General features: G+C 35.6%; 1 protein-coding gene across 3 annotated transcripts in view; it reads right to left on the bottom strand.

Moving 5' to 3' along the window:
• Positions 1–20,803, bottom strand: part of nmo (nemo) — a 95,852-nt gene that overhangs the window by 11,847 nt on the left and 63,202 nt on the right. For all 3 annotated transcript variants that reach the window (XM_053769824.2, XM_053769825.2, XM_053769827.2), the window contains exons 4-5: positions 13,200–13,306; positions 1,140–1,308 (exon numbers count right to left, since the gene is read on the bottom strand). In XM_053769824.2, coding sequence (XP_053625799.1) covers positions 1,140–1,308; positions 13,200–13,306 — 276 coding nt within the window. The remainder of the gene's footprint in view (positions 1–1,139; positions 1,309–13,199; positions 13,307–20,803) is intronic.

The following is a 20,803-nucleotide window of genomic DNA, read 5'->3' on the forward strand; positions in this document are numbered from 1 at the left end:
ATGGACCTGTGTAGACAAGGTTGAAATGACACGCGCGAATATGGCAAAAATTTGATATCACATTTTATGTACACATTATATATCACATTATGCCTCGTGCCGCCGCGTGGAAATTTATATTCAGCGGGGGTTTCTCAAGGAATGTTATTGCGGGTTCGTATTAGTGTAAAGTTGACTTTACATATTCTGACATCGTTAATAGAAAATTAAGAATAGCGTTAATTGTAATGCTATTCTTAATTTTCTAATAAACAAATTTAAATATATTTATAATATTTGTTTTAAAACAGTCGACAGTAAAAGAGTTTACTATATGGAAGCTGGAGGGTGCTTTGTAAGAGCTTGCTGAGGCAGCTATATAAAAAATTCGAGCAGTAAAGACCAAATACAAATTTCATGATTTATTTGCAAATCTCTCTAATGTATTTACGAAAATTTCGCTAGCTACAAAACTTGCCAAAACTAATCTCAATTGAATAAAATGCATGTATAAACTGCAAACGTTGCGACCGACTTCAATTAGTACCACTCATTAGCTAGCACCGGAAAAGCGTAACAGACTGTGAAACTATTTAGTTTGAATGAACGGTTTTTGGGCACAAACCACTGGCCCACTTTCCGAGCTGCGGGGGCACAGATCATTCATTCACTAACCAAATGTTCTCTATAAATAAACTTGCCAGCTCAAAGATAAACTTAAGCTTGGTATATTTTTAGATGATCTTGAATCGCGTCGTCATGACAACGTAGTCGTGAGACTTGGCTTTTCCAATTTATTTACATTTTAAAGTGCCTACGGTACTGAATTACAGATATGTGATTAACCTTAGCTAAATATAGGTGCATTACGATCTTTACATTTCAGAATTGGAGCTAGTACATTGTCATTCATGCAGCTGATTCCATGGATCTCGATCTAAGCAAATATTAAGCTGATGCCCTGCCTACCCAACATTTATTTTTGATACAAAGTGTGACGTCTTCATCAATTTCGTTTAGCTATAAATTTATTAGCACATCACTTCCACTTCCTACGCACCAGCATTCAGTAAAGCCTTCTGTAAATAAATCTATGCTGACTGAGCGAGAAGGAACGTAAATAAAACAGCGTAACTATCTAAGACAGAATATGGTTGTACCTGTAATACTGCGTGACGACCTCCTGCGTCATGTTCTTGCTGGCGTCCGGCTCCTCAACCCTGGCCAATCCGAAGTCGCATATCTTCAGCACACAGTTGCTGTTCACCAATAGGTTGCCTGGCTTGATGTCGCGGTGGAGGATGCGCGCCGAATGAAGGTATTTCAGACCTGGTGAAGAATAAAATGAAGTTTTATGTACAGTGATTTTTTAACATTGCAAAAATTATAAGACAAATTTCGACGATGAATCAGATTGGTTGGATTTCTTTGCCAAAGAAATGACATTTTTTTGTTCTCCTATACAAAGTGGCTGATCAGCTTCGATCGAACTTAGTATGGAAAATCGAAATACAGAATTAAACTCAAGACGAGTAAGCAAAAACCAAATTCGGTATAAATAATATAAATAGCAGACAACATGCCATTGGGCACAGGATGCGACTGGCGAAAATGGGCAAGCGAGAGTCGTCTATCGTCATTACTGAGGCCGCTGACTCAGCGTTCCGCTCGTTTAACATGTATACGCGATTCTACAGAATTCCTTCTACGCCTTAGAGTTACTATTACATCTAGAGCATGCATTAGAAGGTGCGTCCTTCAGAAAAGCAGACAAATTCAATTTGAGTTATTAATAAAAGAAAATAAAAGTAATTCAATATCTTCGTCACCTCATTACTACAAATCTAAGTGCAATGTTAATGGCAGGCATTGCAATTTAAAATAACAATCAAAAAGGGCCAGCGGTCGCGTATAAAATTAAAGTAAAGTGAAGCAATAGTCGGTTTATACACAGCATAAATGATTGTATAAAATTAGAGCCCAAAACAAAGAGCTTGTTTTCATGTCGCTGGTTAGATATGTCATGGTCACGTCCATTTGGCATTCAATTTTTCGTAAATGTATTCTGGTTTCAGTTGGCTGTATTCGCACTGACAGCACAGCTTTAACAGCTCAATACTGGATTCCTCTATTCTTTCTTTCACCCGCTCTATAGCTGCTATGAAGCGGGTTCAGGAACGCGTTTAACTGCTGCAGATATTAACTTAATTTAAAAAAATTAACTTAACTGCTGCACAAAGCTACGCTAAGTCGTAAGCGAAAAATAGACGTTGCAAGTGAATTTCTATATTCAAACGACGAGGGCGTCATGCAAATCTTCGCTTTCAGTTTTATTGTTTCTATAAGATCTCATAATGCTCGAACTTGGGAACGCCATAGTAACTTTATTGGAATTAGAAAACAATTTCAGACCGTTATTCCTTCAACGTGTGCCTCTTGTCTCATCTAGGATCTAAAATGATTTTGAATGACAGAATTCCTGAAGAAGCTGACTATACCTTACTAAAAGATGTGTATAAAATAGGTGTGTATTGCGATAAAAATATATAATGGAAATATTATCAAGAAACTTCATAATAAAGATGCAACTGACAAAGCGATTGGAATTTGTCGTTTACACGTCAATTTCAAACATTAATTATTTACAAATATGCGCATTGACTGGAAGCACTGGGATACGTCAGTCAATTAATTTATTGTCCATTGTGTCAGAGGTGATTGGCTGCGGGTGTCGACCAATAGGCGGCTGCTGGAAACCAAATAACAGATTTGATCCAAATTCCAAATTGTTCTTGATTTGATCCAAATTATTTTTATTTTTTGTCTTCTGTTCACTCGATCAAAACAAAATTGGCTGCAAAAGCAGGTTTTGTTGAAAGGCATGCGAAGTGAAGTCCAAACCCCAAGTAGACCGACTAGATCAAGCCGCACGTTAGACTGGCTAGATTTGTCTAGAATTCGATCTAACTCATATCGCATTCAAGTGACGATTATTAAAGGAATGGGCTTTTGTAAATTCTATGCCATTTATCAAAGTATCTCGGAACAGATAAAACCAAACCACTGTTAACCCTTGTTGCTTCGAACGATGAATTATTTATTAACTACGCGTTTCTAATAATAAAGCAAACTCACACTACTCGAAACTTGAAGGAGATCGTCTGGCTTCTAAACCAGATATATTGCACGTTAAATCAAATAAAAAAAATAAACCAAGTTTCGAATTAACGCTAATGGAAAACAAAACACGAAACTTCCGAGACAGAACAGTTCACACGCTTGCTGGAGCAAAATTATACTCAAGTATACAGAAAGAATTTTTGAGCGGCAGCCAGCCAATTTACTTAAAACGGGTACAGAACTCGCTGGAAATGCATCGCTCTCTGTCTGCTGCCAGATATCCTAGTAATAAATAAATGAATGGCTCTTATATGGAATTTAGAAGTACTTGTCAGTATAATAATTAGGCGAAACAAGAATTCAAATATCTGGGAAACATCGACGGGATGACAGTGAAGCATAATATTGGTCATTTGGTGGCCTATAGAGGGTTGAAGAATCGTTTAAAGTATCCGATGGCCGGTTATTTTGCCTTTATTATTAAAAGTTGAATTTGTACCAGTCGTCCGATTGTAGGGCGGAACCACACGCCACATGTGTACTAATTTATCAAACAGAACTACGCTGTCTGCTTACAATATTCGAGTTAAGAAAAAAAGTTCAAATTGACCACTTCACATACGCAAGAGATTAAACACTATCGATCCATACAAATCGATTTTGTTTGATAAAGCTGGTATATTTAGCAAAGGTACAGGGTTCCTATCGAAGCGTTAATTATCACAACATATTAAATGCCCTTCTTTATTGCTTAGCTTACTAGCTTTTGCCCTCGTAAACTCATCATACGATCTGTTCACCAAAATTAAGTCCAACGACAGTTAATCAAAATAATTGGCAAGGCTAAACTGCCTTAATAAGGTGGCTGCTACTCTGCGGCTGTGACGTCACGGCGTTAATGGCAACACACGGCCAACAGCGAGCGAGTTTAATTTCCCCAAGGTGCGAATTTTCACCTCAATGCTGAGTTTTATTATAAAATTATACCAAGAACTTGTAACATCTAATTTAACTTCTATGAATGCCGTTTTTATAATTACGTTTCCCTTGGGGACCGATAAATGAATACTAATCGAGTACAGGACGAACCGAACTAATGGAAATCCTTACAGAACAAATATACAGGTAGCTCGTGTCGTGATATACATAAATTATTTCTAGAATTGTGTTCTTACCTTGAATAATATAATAAAGTACAGTACAATAAATTAAGGGTGCGTTGCACCACTCAACTTTGACGTCGAATTTAACCTGTGCATTAACACCATTTTATCTAAAAGACGGCGGCGCGCTAAGATATAACAAGTACTATGTCAGGCCTTATTTAAGAAATTATTATAAATTCAAGCCATATTTTTTTTTTTACGTCGCAGATTAAAATAATCGGACCTCCGTCTAAGCGCAAGCACCTGTCACTACCGGATTACTATAAAAACAGTTAAAAAAGCATCACTACGATATGGCGCGCGCAGGCGCAGGGCAAAAACGTAGACAATGCGCGGACGAAAGAAGAAGCGCATAAAAGTTGTATAGAGTCCCGTGGTCAGAGTGACGCGCTGAAGCGGAAACAGAATTGATTCAATTGACAGACACTCATGTAGGTAAGTAAATACTACGTAAATACTTTCTACTTTAACTTACTAGGTAGGTACATACTTTCTTGATTTGTCAATATATTTAATAATTCGCTCATTTTAACTCCACTGACAACTATTGCAGTGCCCTCATATGATATCGAAACCAGGTGATATCACCTAGGTGAAACTTTTTACGCCATGCCAAGTAATTACATGATACGTTCTTCTTCGTCTAAAAGAAAATAATAAGAATGACGTTCAGGCTCATAGCTACAGCTCTTACGTTCAGTGATATAATTTTAGTTTAGTCGCCTGCTAATGTAACGGTAGTACTACTCGTATTTGCGAGCACTTGCGCAAAAACCATTTCCCTAGAGACTATAGATGCACCGAACGCGCCAGGTTATTCTAAGATATATGAATTCCAATACCATAATAAACGCTAAGTTCTAGTCAAACAGTTTTGACTTGGCACCCGCTCATTCACCATAGATGGGCCATATATGCCGGGTGTGGGCGGGTCGACGGCCGCGCGCCCGACCGCGACGGCTAGTCCTTGCTCCTGGTCTTCGAGGGTACAATGCACCGCAGCCATTCACTGCTCGTACAATGCGTTAAAAACTCAATCCAGTTTCGAAAAGCGATCTGGCTATTTTGAGGCTAAAGGCAGCCTGGCGTATAGCTGGTCCATGCTATTCTTGAACGACAATTTAGCTAAGCATATATAACTAGCTAAACGAAGACACAAACATGGAAATACTAGAACTCCAAGCAAATAGATTACGTATAAAACATACTATACCATAACTGCAAAATTTTGGCAAAAATAACAGTACCGAATGGCCTAAGACCTACAAAATTTCGTCGCAATACTTGGCAGTTCGCCTTGATCGACATTGACGATCGAATTACGTCAATAAACCAATTGGAATAATATTTTCCGATTGCTGTGAGATAAACAGCATTCCCAGAGTCACAAAGGTGCGGTATTAACATTGAATCGCTTCATGTTTGGTTGTTTGTTCACGTAGCGGAGGACAAGCAAACAGTTGGCTTGTGAAGAGATGGAACAGCTTTCACAATTAACGCTTCGGGAACCCTTGCTAACTGGAGTAAATAGTCTCACCATAGAAGGACTTGATGTTCCTATTAAAAACTGTGAGATCAAATGTTGGCGCATTATATTGATTGATGTAGGAGGTTTGGATTTTTAAAGTTAAGTTTTTGTATGGAGATATTCATAAATACAAGATTTTTGAAACATAATATGATAGTGAAATTTTGAAATGGTTTATTATGTTAATTTATAGGCAGCAATAAATTATCCATTTATGAAAAGGTATAAGCAATGAGTAATAAAACTAAATGGATATTGGCTATAGAAATTATAAACGAATTGATAAACAATTATCGTTATATATCGTTATATATCGTTATATTATCGTTTCTTCTTATATCTATCTTATAAGTTCTTTTTTAACAAGACGAATCTCGAAAAGGGTTAAATTTGAAATATCACGTATCACTTTGAGAACAGAGGATGATATTGGAAAGGGATGTTTTCAATCAGAAGATTGGGGGGCCGGCAACAGGTCTAATCAATTCATTCCAACAATAATTTGAATATATTACCAAAAGAAAGAAAAAATATGAAAGTGTATAAGGCGGAGGAATTCAGCAGTTTTTTACCTGTACATCATGTATATTCTAAAGGAACCGTTGTTTGAATTCATGTTTCCATTATTTCAATGAATGAGACGAGATTTCCATCAATTAAACAAAGTTTGATATAACAAGGAATATTTTCCGGCACTGTCATGTCTTCGTTCATTTAAAATACGATTGTGTATCTTCAAGTTTGTACGGTTAAAATGAAGTAGCTTGTGTATAAAATAAAATATTTAAATGCGTTCACATAATTAATGTCCATTGATCAATTTAATTTATAACACGAACATTTAGTATTCAATTTGCTCTCTTTTAATTAGGTAAAATTAAAAGGCTTTTTTAGTCTAACTAATTATGACGTCACTTGTGCCCACTTTAATTTTTTTTTTGTTTTTGACACATGGAAAATCTTGATAGCAACTACCCTATTGTTTTTTTTGCGCAGGCATAGACTAGAGGCCGTGGAAAATATACTAGTTGTTAGGAAATTTTCCGATCGCGTCGTTTGATTGGACACTAGGGGCATCTGATGGAAAGAGATTACAATAGAACTATCCAGCGTATTAGAGCGTCAGCAACCAAGCCCTGATGAATATACGCGGATCACGACATGACATTAGGGATTTCGTGGAACATACGAGCGGCGAAGATTACGTGTGTCATGCGTTTCCTGTTCTGGACTTTTTTCGGTGACAGATTCTATGTATTTTTATTTCAGGAATAACACATTTGTACAAAAGCTTTATTATGATGGTATTAATAATATAATCTCACTAATATTATGAAGGCGAAAGTTTGCGAGATAGCTGATACCTTGGATTAACACATACAGTAGGTACTTTTTAAATACTTAAATGAATAAAATAAAAAGTATTATAGCACTTTTCATATAACACCAATTGTTTCCGGTGAAGGAAAACATCGTGAGCAACCAAGCAAACTGGTTGACTATTTAGTTTACTAGTATGTATAAGACTACTTGCCGCTAGATGGCGGTACAGGTGTATAGGTAATGTCAGATGCCTTTTTAAGTAATTTGAATACAATCTGACACCAGTGTTAGCAATAACATACTCGATAAGATGAACTTAAACTACACTAGAGGGGTTCTATTCAAAGCCAAATGAAGGTTTAAAATTCGGTTTCAGCCACTCCATTACTACCCTTCAAGGTCGACCTATTAATTGATATTAATTAAGCCTCGAATTTAATTGAAGATTATATAGATGTTAGTCCCGGGTTTGTTGAAATCATCAAGAAAATGAACTTGTAAAACGTGATAGCTAAAAATTAATGTAATTTAATTAATGAAAAGATTGGCAGACAGGACTCGCATCTACTAGAGGTTGCTAGCGAAATATCCTTTTATCTATCATTCACAGTGATTGAATTTTCCAATCCTATAGCGCTATATAGGCATCGAGGTAACAAAATGGTGTTGCCATTTATCAGGAGAAAATCCCAAGTAGCGCACACGGGGTGCGTGAAGGTGATTTCCTGCAGGAACAAGCTCGCGCGTAAATCATATTATAGGGGATGCGTGGAGCGTACCGCATAGCCTTTTCCATTATTTCCATCTGATTTACTACGAACAAGTTATAAAAACTTTTACTGTGTTTTTAGGTTTCCGTAACGAAGATGTCTGAGAACTAGATCGTTATCACTCTCGTAAAAAAAATGATAAGACAAATCATTGATTTCCAGCATATAAAGGCAGACTTTGAGTTTCATATTAATGCAGACAAAAACTATAGACTGTGACTATTGTCAATAATATAAGTTGTTTAATAATTAAAAATAATTTAAAAAACCACCCCGCCTTCTGTCCACTACGTCATAAACTGTTTATTCAATTAAAATAAACCATTTCAGCTGTTTGTCACGCTACGATGGCACGGAAAGACATACAGATACACAGACACGTTAAACTTATAACTCCGAGGGCTAAAACAATTTTCAATTTCAAACGGCAAATTCAATTCATCCAATTTCAAAATGATTCTGCTGCTATCTTAGCTCGCCCAAATACGTCGAACGATAGAATAACATACCTCGTTCATGCATTTATTAATATCGAGTACCGTCAGCATATTAGTTGCCATTACGTGTCATTAACACGTGGTCGACATCAAGGGACGGATGGAAACGGGGCGCGTAATGTGTGACTTGTTGTTAGTGATGCTTATCGATTTATCGAATATCGATAACGAGAAAAATAAGCTTGAAATTGTACGGTACTATTATTGTACTGAAATCTATGGTTTACTTTTAAACAAAAAAGATCGGTTACGTATTAAAATTACTATTAACTAAATAACGTAATTAAAACTAAATTTATCGGATGGCACGCATCTTCAGTTCATACACATTGGCACCACTTGCTTGGAAAAATCTATTCAATTATTTTATTTCACTTTATCACCAAAACATGTAAAAGGCGGGCTTAAAGTCTGAGGCTCTTTCTGTCAACCAATTATAATAATAACTAGCGATAGTTTTGCAATAGAAGCTTTAACTTAAAACTGTCTACAGTAAATGAGAACGGGAAGACATTTGCCCAGCAATGGGCATGTTGTAGCTATTAAAAAATAGTAAAGCTATTGATAGTGCAGCAACACTGGTTGTCGACAACTATGCATCGGTGAACAACGTCGCCCGCATTCTACAGATGCTATTGTCTCGGACGACCGTTTATGGTCAAACTATCTTCACATGCACATGTGGTTATTAGAAGCATCTGCATTTCTTGCAATATTACCTTATATTTGTACCTTCAACTTTGAATAATGAATCGAATAGTTTGGATTTAATTCGTCTGAAATTATGTTAGACTAACTAAGCCCCGGAAAAGCCGGAAAGTTACTATTATAATATAACCTGGAATTCCAAGTATATTGTAACTGTGTACCAAGTTTCATATTCATATCGAAAAATAGTGTGATTGGTGGGCCACAACCGTTCGTCGTCAATAGAATTTTACGGAAAACTTAAACTAATACTATCATACCAGTCATCCTAATTGATCGTATTCCACCAAAAATTTAAGAGCACATCCTTACTTTACCATATTAGAAGTTGAATAACTAATCACCAATTCACTTCAATCCATTCTCGTGTTAAAAGTTAAACTTCAAAAAAATTACGTCGCTTCATCCAAGAAACCGGTAGCACTGAAGTACACAATGCATGGTAATGTACGGTCGCCTGCAAAAGTCCAGTAACACTTTTGAATTCTATTTCCTAGGAATAAAGTTCAAAAGAAATACTGGACTTTGCAGGCGCCCGTACATACATGCACGTATAAACTGCAATAAGTATAACCATGCATTAGCTAATTCAATCCGCATTCTGCAGATGTCTTGGATGGCCGAATATGGTCAGAAGCGAAGCAACCGCATATCCTACATTGTTAGAACATCTGTTTGTGACTATGCAACGTTGCTTGAATGCAGCCTTTAATATTCATATTTGCATCTAATATTAGGAAAGATACATAGTAATAAGTATCTACACTAACGCATAAAAAAATAGACTACTTTAAGCTAAAGTATGTTTGTACGTTTCTGTTGATTTCAAATATTATAAAGGGCGATAGTGACAAAACATACTTTAGCTCAGGCCTTTACAAACTTATTTGTACTGTGACTCCCTTCGGGTCGTTGCCATCCTAAAAATTGCTTTAGTTTATGAATAACGTGAATGTTCAAAATTATTTCACCAATAATAGAACGCTACATATTTCAAGGTGACATACCTTTAATGCAGATATAATAGAGAGTACACATTTTGTTGTGTTAAATATATAAGTTAATAGAAACCTTGGTAAGACAATTATATTTGACTGGATAAATTAGTTATGTAGAATGTGATAATAACAGAGTTAAAAATTTCATTACATAAATTTCTTTTGAGTATTCCGCTGTTCACATGAACATAAAGTGAAATAAACATCCACAGAAATTTCGATCGGTTGGCTCATTCACTTTGTGTGGAAATAAATGACATTCAAAGGCTTGTATACAGACAGATGCGGCACCGCACCTTTTCTATACCAAACACAAGCAGGTTAGAGCGAACTTTCATTAAAACGCTCCGGCTGCCTCGGAAATGGAATGAGACGAGAGCGAAAACTTTAATCTGCAAGAGAGAAGTCCGAATAAAAAAGCCATTTATACCGGGGAACGCAATCAGTACGGTCCTAATTAATCAGACAATATAAGCAATTATGCCTATGGGAAAATTTATGACAAAGCGCAAGCGTATATAACATAAAATCTCGACGAGGCAAGTAACAGTATAGTGCAGCGGGAGTTGGGAATAATATAGGCGATACAACTATTAAGTTTTAATTAAACGCGGCAAGCGGTAGGGCTTAACGACCGCATTTTTCTAGTCCCCCTCGCGCGCCTCACCCGGGAAATCTCTTGGAACTGTACGAATAATTGCGCAAATTAATAATACGAAATCGGGAGACGAGACACGGCGACGGTCGGGTGGTAATACTTTTTCCGCCGAAGTTGATTTGCATACGGTAAAACCACCCAAGTTTTAATGGGGGGTTGAATTGGTGTTCATACGACGTGGAATACCCGGAGCGGAGGGGATGAGTAATGCAATAGTTAGTTTTTCGTGTTGCAGCAAAGTTGCGAGCACTTGGGACTTTTAATTGATTTACTGCAGGTGGGTGTGCTGTGTGCGACGAGCAGCTGCGCTTTCAGGCCTCGCCTCGCTGGTAATTTACAGCAAGTTGGAAAACATTACAGGCGTAACGCTCTGGTAGGCTACGTTTTTGCCTTTGATTAATTTAAGCTTTAATATAAGCAACTATCGCACTATGATGGTTGCAGATAAAACTTACACCGTTGTAGCTTACTAACACAAGTAGGTAAGATATATCTGACCCCGACTGCACTTAAGCTTCGTTGGGTATATAATGTTAATGTAACTTACCCCTTGAGAGTCTAAAAGGTCTAGGATTTCTAGACGAGCAATTTGCTTGGTTCGTCTTCGCAAACTCTCGCTTCATCCAATATACTCATATTATATAGACAAAATATTAGTATTTTTGTTTGTAATGAATAAACTCAAAAACAACTAGGCCGATTTTGATGAAATTTGGCACATAGATATAGACAAAACGTTCAAGAAGCTACTTTTTTATTATGGTTTTGCCCGAACGAAGCCAGGACGAGCCAATATTAATAAAGCGCTCAGTCTTAAATTTTTACGTAGCCTTTGAGCATATGAATCGTATTCATTGAAGTTGATTTTTCATTAATGAATGCAATTCAGCGAATTCATGTTTAAACACATTTATGTTTGTTTGAATTGGCCAAAAGGATTGATAAAAAAAGAATAAAAAAAAGCTTGACTGTACTGTTAGCGTAAATAGCACTGACAAAATGGAGTTTGTGGTTTTGTTCACTGATTCCATTATACCAATTACATTTACTTTAGAAAATATTATTTTGATACACGGTATCGATGTTACTTCTTTTTAATTTTCAGTTAGATATCTTGGTCTTAGCCTAATTGTGTTTTTATTCCAAATCTATTAGTGAAGAAAATCCTAACATTTCATATTAGTATTTTGACAATTCAATTTCATGAAATTTAATTTTATGTATGAAAAAAAAAGGTTGATTGAATTTACACCATAACATAGTGAACATACACGAAAAGACGTGTCAAAACTGAAACCAGAGGAAAGCGATAAAGGTATTAATCCGATCCGCAAAATATTTACAAATGCCAGCGCGTGGCGAGCGAGGCTGACACAAATTAATGAACTGACAGATACTAAATAAATATTTTTTTAAAATTGCGAGTGTTTCCGCCCTAAAAGACCAATCCATAGCCTGTGTATGTTGTAAGAGACGACTAAGAGCATAGCTTTATTTATTACTATTTAGGAAGACATACAGCTCAGTAATAAAATAAAAATATGAAAGAGAGAGCTAATTAGTCGAACAACAGAGAGAAAAAAACAAAAACGCAAAATATCGCCTTATAGTTATTTTCATCACAGTCACCATCAAGTAACGACGTACAGGATACTGTTCCAAAGTTTTCTTACTCCTGGCGTGCATATTTATTATTAGTAATTTATTAAATATGAAACAAAAGGCCACCTATCTGTACTCTGGTTTATTTATCAGGGCAACTCCACACCTGTGTAATGGACGAGAGCTCTTTTTGCGTTTGCCGCTTTTATTAAACCTAACACGGATAATCCCTGTATCGGCCTCCTGTCTTTAGTTCAATATTCCAGTTTATCAAAACGCTGGATTTATGTTATGAAATCTGTCAATATTCCATGCGGTTACAAAATTTAATTGAAATTTGTCTAGTGATGCTGTGAAATTGAATGTACAATTTAACAGTTTGTAGCCCATTTCTACATCGATGCCCGTTTATAAATGGTTCACAGAATTCAAAAAGTGAAGGCTAGCCTTCAATGAAATAACTGTATTTAAGTGTCACAGACAATGTTGATTCAAAAATCAACGGACCACCATTCAATGGCTAATGATACTAAATCATAAATCAAAAGCATGTTTTAGATGATACCAGACAATGTTGGAATTTATAAAACTACTGAAGTCGAATCATTTATAGGTAAATGCTAGCTAATATTTTTCTCCCTCTTGTTTCTTACCAATTCCCATTTTAAATGTGTTAAGCGCATAATTTAATTATTAATTCTCTAAAACTATTCAGGTTTGGAAAATTATTCTTTTTATAATAATCTTGGATAATGTTAAATTTTACTCAGACTCCTGAAATTTCTAGAGAGAAATGAAATGTTAGATACAGTTAGTTTAAAATTACAATAAAATGTAAAAACGAGCTTACCTCTTAATATCTGATAGAGGAAGACTTTGATGTGGTCGGCGGAGAGGTGCTGTGGAGACACGATGATCTTGTGCAGGTCGCTCTGTAGAAGCTCCGTGATCACGTATCTATACTTCTGGTTAAGGAAATATATTCAAAAAATGGAGTACAAAATAGGTTTAATGATTTCGAAATTATTCAAGAGATGAAAAAAGTCCAGACTTCGAGTGGAAATCGAATCGACGGAATGTCTAACCGGGATAGGAACGAAGGAATTGAATTTCTTAATCTTATGTACGCCCCAACAGATTGTCAATGACTGTTATATATCAGTCCATATATGCAATTCATATAATTTGTATGTTTAAAATGAATAAATGAATCTGCAACCCTTTGCAGACAGATATCTGACGTTTTCTATTGAAATCAAACTGTCTGTCTAATGATTATTACCATCGCTTTGAGCATCACAACTAGTAAAGGTTATTGCTCACGGTATCTCGACAATCTCGGACGAAATAAGAGCCTCCATCAACGTGTAATTTAACTCGTACAATGAAACAAGTCCCGCATCGAGAGGCACGGAGCGTGACAAACATGAGACGCCTCGCCTGTTCCCGTTGTCCTTCGGGCTCTGTCCCCCACACGTCCAGCGGGGGACAAAATGACAAAACTAATAGTCGTACGTCTCAACAAACGAAATCGAATTATGATATTTGTCTTAACCAATCTTTCAGTAAAACATGACATCATACGAATTGAAGAGAATTCTATTGAAATATGCAGCACCTGATGTTTGGTTTATGGACAGTGCTTAATTGGAACTTAAAAACAAGAATAACAAGCAGGTACTCATATTTCTTGTGATTACATAAAAAATATTTGAAATTTAAATCTATTTCAATAAATGTTTTATTTGTAGACAACGGCGTAATTTTTGTCGCCGCGTTTATATATTTTCGGGGAACAATGGGAACAGACGCACGAATCTCAATTTCACAACGAAGCGTGTAGTCTTGCGTCCTTCGGCTGCCCTTGAGCTTCAAGAGAGTAGGATACTCAAAAATTACTGGGCACGGACGGTAGATATAAGTTGGTGGTCACATTAAGAAATAAACTTGTTTGGTCTAAAGAAAGGTTTTGTAACTTTATTAATTCTAATAGGAAATTATTTTAGTAGTGTTTAAAGAAAATTCGCATTCACAACTTTAATTTATCGACATTCTAATAATGTTTATCAATCAATTAAGTTCTGTAACTGAGATAACAACTCATATCTGATATATAACCCAATACAATAAATCGAAGTGTCTGTACCGCTGTGTGAATGGCGCATACGGAGCGCATGTATCGCGCTCGTGTATTGCATGTAGTATTATTTCGCGGCGCAAGTTCAAGGAAGTCGCCACAGATAAGTGACAAGTGAATAAATCACTCCGTGTGAACGCAGCTTATGTTTAATTCATGTCAAACACACAGTGTAACATATTTACTCAGAAGTAAGAATAACAAATACAATTCATCTAACACGGGTTGTAGCTGCAGAGAACGCTCTTTAACAGGTGACTGATTGGTCATTCATAAAACTTTGAGGATAACTTATCAATAAACAATGTCTTTAAAGAACACGAAACTCTAATTAATACCAAGGGTCTATGCAAGTTAATTATGCTCCTGTAAAAATCCATCTAGTACGAAGTAAAGTAACTTAGTAGTAACTTCAGTATACTAATAAACAATATCTGAACTTGCTTACAAAGTTCCAAACATGACTTACTTGATCAATTTCATAAAATCGAAATAGAAATAACTGATACAAGACCTTCTGAACCTCCAGTCAAAGAAAAAGAAACGTGTACAATTTGTAGAAACGCCTTAGCAATAGAAGCGCGGTCACGTACCGTCGGTTGCTTAATCTATAAGATCTATTGAGATCCCGACCACGACTATTCCAATTGGACCAGCCAGGCTGTTGTTTTTCAGCTCAAATTCAAATTTAAAATTCTTTATTTAACTTAGGATTACATAACATTACTTGTTGACGTCAACAATTTTCTTAAAACCAAGTCTACCGCCGACAGCTGTCGAAGCTATTTTATAACAGCATTAGACTCATTCATTTTTGACTCATACAAATTATTGATTGAATCTCCGAAATCATCACGGAATGTATTGTAGGTTTTCATTAGAATCCGCGTACTCTGGCCGCAATTTATTTATGCTCTGATGGATGTATGGGGGGAGGAACTGTAATGTTTGTAAAACTAACTAATAGTTTGCTTTTTATTATTTATTATTGTGGTAGCTTCTTCGTTCAAGTCATATAATCGATTAGAAGAATTAATCAGTGTAACAATAAATATATTTAATAATATGCTAAACCTATGAGAAACATAATAATGTTTCTCATATGGTGATAGGTTTATTTTCCAATCCCTATTATTTAGCACATGAATATTTGAAGAAATAAATAATTGGAAACGTACATCGATGTTTGAAAATTCTTAAAATTTGCTTCTTGTACCTAAGCAGACATTGCCTAAATCACCATAGCAACAAAAGGAACCGTAAAATATTAAAACAAAACAAGTAACACTCGAGGTTAGGGCCCCGATGCGCTCCGTCCCGGCAATTATTTACAGAGGGGTTGGGATTCCACCCCTAAATCAGGAGAGAAGTACTTTATATAGACAATATGCGACATTAACGAATACTGACAATGTATCAGTCAGTGTAAATAATAAACATAATGGAGACCACGACGTGCCTAGTAAGCCGACAATTTTATCAAACGAAATATAAAACAAATCGTCTAAAAAACAAGAATTTCTTAAGTTTAAGAATATTAAATAATTATAAATAAGTATAAATAATTATAAATAATTAATATATAATTAAGGATAACCAAATAGCTTCCGAATTAAAGTTGCATATTCAAACCCAAATTCCCAATCCAAAAATCTACAGCACAAAATAACCACCTTTATCTGTACTTATAATCGAGCGTTCAAAAACAAATCAAGTAGATTACAGACTGTCATAACAAACATGATATATCCAAGTAGTTTCAGCTCAGACGTGATAGGCGGTTATCATCTCGGGCACGCAACGCGACTGCTTCATAACAACCTCTGATATATGAGGTTGTGTGAAGCCCTATGGTTTTATCTCTGGCGTAAACTCTGAAATATAGAGGATTGGAGATAGCAGCTGCTTTAGTAGACTAGATTAATAAACCTACACATTTTCTAGCGTGATTACTTGTACTAAGTCACGGAATACAAAACAGTGTAGAGCGTAGATAACTTCTTGCGTATCTTAACTAAAAGTAATGAAATTGTATGAGCAGCGTAAATAAAAATGTGAGTGCAAGCGTGAAAAAGGGAGGCCTATGTATGTTGTGACCTAAAAAAATGATGAATACAATAAAAATTAAAACTATAAGAAATAGAAAATTATAAAAAATAAAATAAAATGTATAAATGTGAAAATTTATGTGACTTGTGTGAAATTTATTCATAAAGATTCAATATTGCACACAGATAGCTGTAGAAATGGAAATTTAAAAGATCGCTGTGTATTTCAACGCGACCAGCGACGCGCTATATACTCTGATTTCTCACGTTCCAACTTTTATTTGCCTCTGCCAACAAAAAATTATACGACAGTTATGATACCAAAATTCAGTCGATAACCCGAATTGGCCAACTAAATTTTCACAAGAGGTAAGCGCCGCTGAATAAAGAGTTTAATTACAACGTATTCTACAAATTGAACTTCCGCACAGATTGTAAAAATCAATAAAGGGAAAGGGCTATAACTGAACATTGTTTACAACACCATAGGCAAGTAGGCTAGCCACTAAGAAGACTCATGCAGAAACAGCCTTACTCAACTCCCGGCTCTGTCTGTCTTGGCTGCGCCTTTTATTGTAATCATAAAGATGAGGTAACAAGCGCCAGATATAATATTACTCATATCATAGTGTATTCGTTAGTATCGTAGTGTATATTGTGTTTAAAAACATAAAAAATATATATCTAATATTTCCTTCTTACGTTTCTAAACTAAAAAATCCTGGTTTTTATGACCATAACAATAAAGTTGAATTTCCAAAAACAGCTCAATAAAGAACAGTTGCGTTTACTATTTGTACCGGATGTTATGCAGCTGTGTGGCCTAAACCGCAGTCCGTGTCGCTTCCAACCTTCTAATAAAATTCTATGGAACTAGTTCATTTGCAAAAATATATATATACGAAATTTATATTTACGAATAACGACTTCTATCTACTTTCACCTAACGGCTAACTAACGACTTTTACCTATTATCTTCGTTGCAATATTTACAATGTTTATAACCATTCCTCTAGAAAATTCATATCCAATGGCGAAAACAGCATCGAAATCCTTAGCGTCATTAAGGAGCAGTTAAAAGTTGAACAGAGACAGGGAATCACAGAATCGACTAGTGAATCAATATTCTGTTGCAATAGCAATAAAGTACGTGGACTACATTAGAGTACCTGATAGAGAAATGGGAAGAAAAAGGGCTAAGATGATGAATTTGCGAGAACTTCGACCGTCATTACCTTTCTTCAAATCTCATACATGACAAGAATCATTTATATATACTACGCGTATTTATAAATAACAATCTGTGGTGGGGTTAGTGCAAGATTGCTTTGATGTTTGATTTTTTCATTTTAGAAAGATCGAAGACTTGAAACCTCACTGTACACAGTGTCTCTCTACTATTCGACTAAGAGTTTGTCATCGAGCGACAAGAAGTTATCTGAATGATTTATGCATCAAATGATCATTGGCTCTCATTCACGACGCAACCATCAGTCGTCGCCTACCGTAATGGCTCCAACTTTTACTACTGATAAAACATTTCAAACGATAAAATTTATCATCAGCATTATGGTTTCTTTTATTGGCACTTTAAATTATCTGACAGACTTCTTTACAACCGAGTGTATGTGTTATGAGTGTATAAGTTATTAATCAATGCACCATTTTGAGCGGGAAGAAAAAAAAAATGTTAACACATTTGATTAAAATTTGTAGTTCGAAGGATGGTGTTTGCGGGAATAGATGCTTTCGACTTACTCATTGCGAAATATATAAAACCAATTATGTTAACATTTGATATTCAAATGAACAGTTGAAATCTCAAAAGATCAAATCTTCCGCTAGCAGCTAATAGTTTATTGTTATATATAGACTAACACAAATTTATCTTAAGAAACCCTCTAAAGTAGCAAAAGTCCTTGAAACGGAACGCTAAGTACAAGCTTGAACAATACCCAGTACTCAAATAAGCATAACAATTGGTCTCAAATACATAATAATGTGAAACGAAATGAGAAGTATGTGGCAATAGTGAAGTATCACACACACGTTAAACTTTTTAGCGTCATACTTAGTGAAGCTAAGCATGAAGATGTATGTTTGCAAAAAAAAAAAACATTAAGGCATTAAAAACAAATGCAAAAGAAAAATGTAGTAGCAAAGAACTAATAGAAATACAATAATAATATATAACAATAATAGTCAGAAACAAAGTAGGTTAAGCTCTGGCATGTGCATGTAATGAGAAACAATTATAGTTGTTCAGTTGCTTACTGAAATACGATAAAAGTTTCGAAATTAGAAAATAGAGTCCTGAATCTTATATTCCTTTTTTCGATACGAATTTGAATCGACTATTGTAACGGGCTAAGTAAAAAGCATCACAATTGAACGCCTCGTCGAGATGAAAAATGGGACAAGACCAGAGAACTACGGACAATCGGCTCGCAAGGTCGCAAAAACCGCAGGTTTGAGATATTCATCTCGACAAGATAAAATAAGAAGAATCAACAAAATATGAAAAATAGAAAGTCCATGTCAGAATTACTTTAAAAATCGTTACTATTACGCTTTGAACCACTTGAGCGCTTACGACACTGTGCACGTCGTGTGATAACTCAATTCAAGGTGATGGAAGAATCTAGCCTGGATCTAAGATAAAATTACAGACCACATAATGTCGAAGATGGCCTTTGTCCAAGTCCATACCCTTTTTACGTATCGGGTGAAAAGGTGACACTGATGGATCATCGGCGCCAGTCAGAACCGGTCGGCAGTAGCAGTCATATTTACATAAACTCTGTATGTATGGAAAACCAGCTAAGTGTATGACTGGAAAATATTATTGATGTCCGCTCTTGTTTTAATAAGCATCGTTAGTGTTATCACGAGTATATTTATTGGAGTAGTCATATATGTAGATTAAGTTAGCGTGGATGGAGCTATAGGTACCTAGGGGGTAAGTTTGCAATACATGGCTGGTATTGCCCCCTACAATATTAACAATTTTGAAGGTCTTAAAAAACTCTACTAATATCGAACTATTTCATCTATCGTTCATGAAGAATTTACAAAGATCCGAAAATTCGCTTACAAAATTGTTACGTAACAAGAAAGAGAGACATGACTAGAAATAAGTTTGCGGAAATAATAAAAGACGTTTCCAGATGGCAGAGCAAATGCCCATTTCTAAGGAGAAGCCTGGTTTATTATATTAGCCTGGCGACATTGACGGATCGTACTTTGGTAGCCTTTCGTAAGCTAATGTGACCTTTATTACGTGTAACGTAAGAACAAAATGGCCTGCGTTTAAAACGAGCTAACCACAATGATATTAATATAAACAGGCCGATAGAAACCACTATAATAATTATTATTATTATCAAGTGACTAAGTAATAGATGTTAACATTTGAATATAAATTTATACTATTTCACATCGATGACGAAACACAAACAAAGTGTTCGTTTTATAACTATGAAACTAAACAAATACCAATGAGAAGTTCATAACAAAAATTTTCAAAACAATGTAAAAAAATATTTTTAAATTAAATTAAATTTGTTACCCCTTAACGCTTTATCGACTTAACCATTTTCCCTGATATTTGTCATACATATTAGTTACGAGTACGGAGAAGGACATACACTCGTACTACTTTTCCCGATGCAAATACACGCGGACGAAGCCGCGGTAAAATCTAGTTAGTACTAAAACTGCAAATAATTTTCGTTCTTTTACTTCTATGTGAGATCCCTTTAATATCAAACATGCAATCATTAATCTCGTATACAAGTATCACAGAACAAAGAGCGCTCTCTCATGCAGTGCTTCAGATAATCCTGGTCGATGGGTGTCATCCGTCGACCCAGTCTTTTCCCTGGCGTGATCTATCAGTGCCGGACGTAGCCGTTAAGATGAGATCACATAAGATCTAAAAGCGATATTTATGACAGTTTTATAACTGAACTAAAAAAATAATATTATACCCGTGCTAGCTAAAGTAGTTATTACTACTGAATAATTTTTGAACATAGTGACGTCATAGTTTCGTATTTCGAGGGATATTACCCAAAACCCAATTTAAATACGCGAACACTAAACCACAATACACGCTGTATTGTTACACTCAAAACACTCCTCTGATTTAGATAAATATTTCCCTTTTTGAAACGCAATGTTTGATAATGTTGTTTTACATAAGGCTTGCTATGAAGTATTTTATTCGGCCCTTTTAATTTTAATGAATATTAAAATATGTCGGAGAGG

This window comes from Plodia interpunctella, chromosome 3 (assembly GCF_027563975.2).
Source record: "Plodia interpunctella isolate USDA-ARS_2022_Savannah chromosome 3, ilPloInte3.2, whole genome shotgun sequence".
NCBI classification, from domain to species: Eukaryota; Metazoa; Arthropoda; class Insecta; order Lepidoptera; family Pyralidae; genus Plodia; species Plodia interpunctella.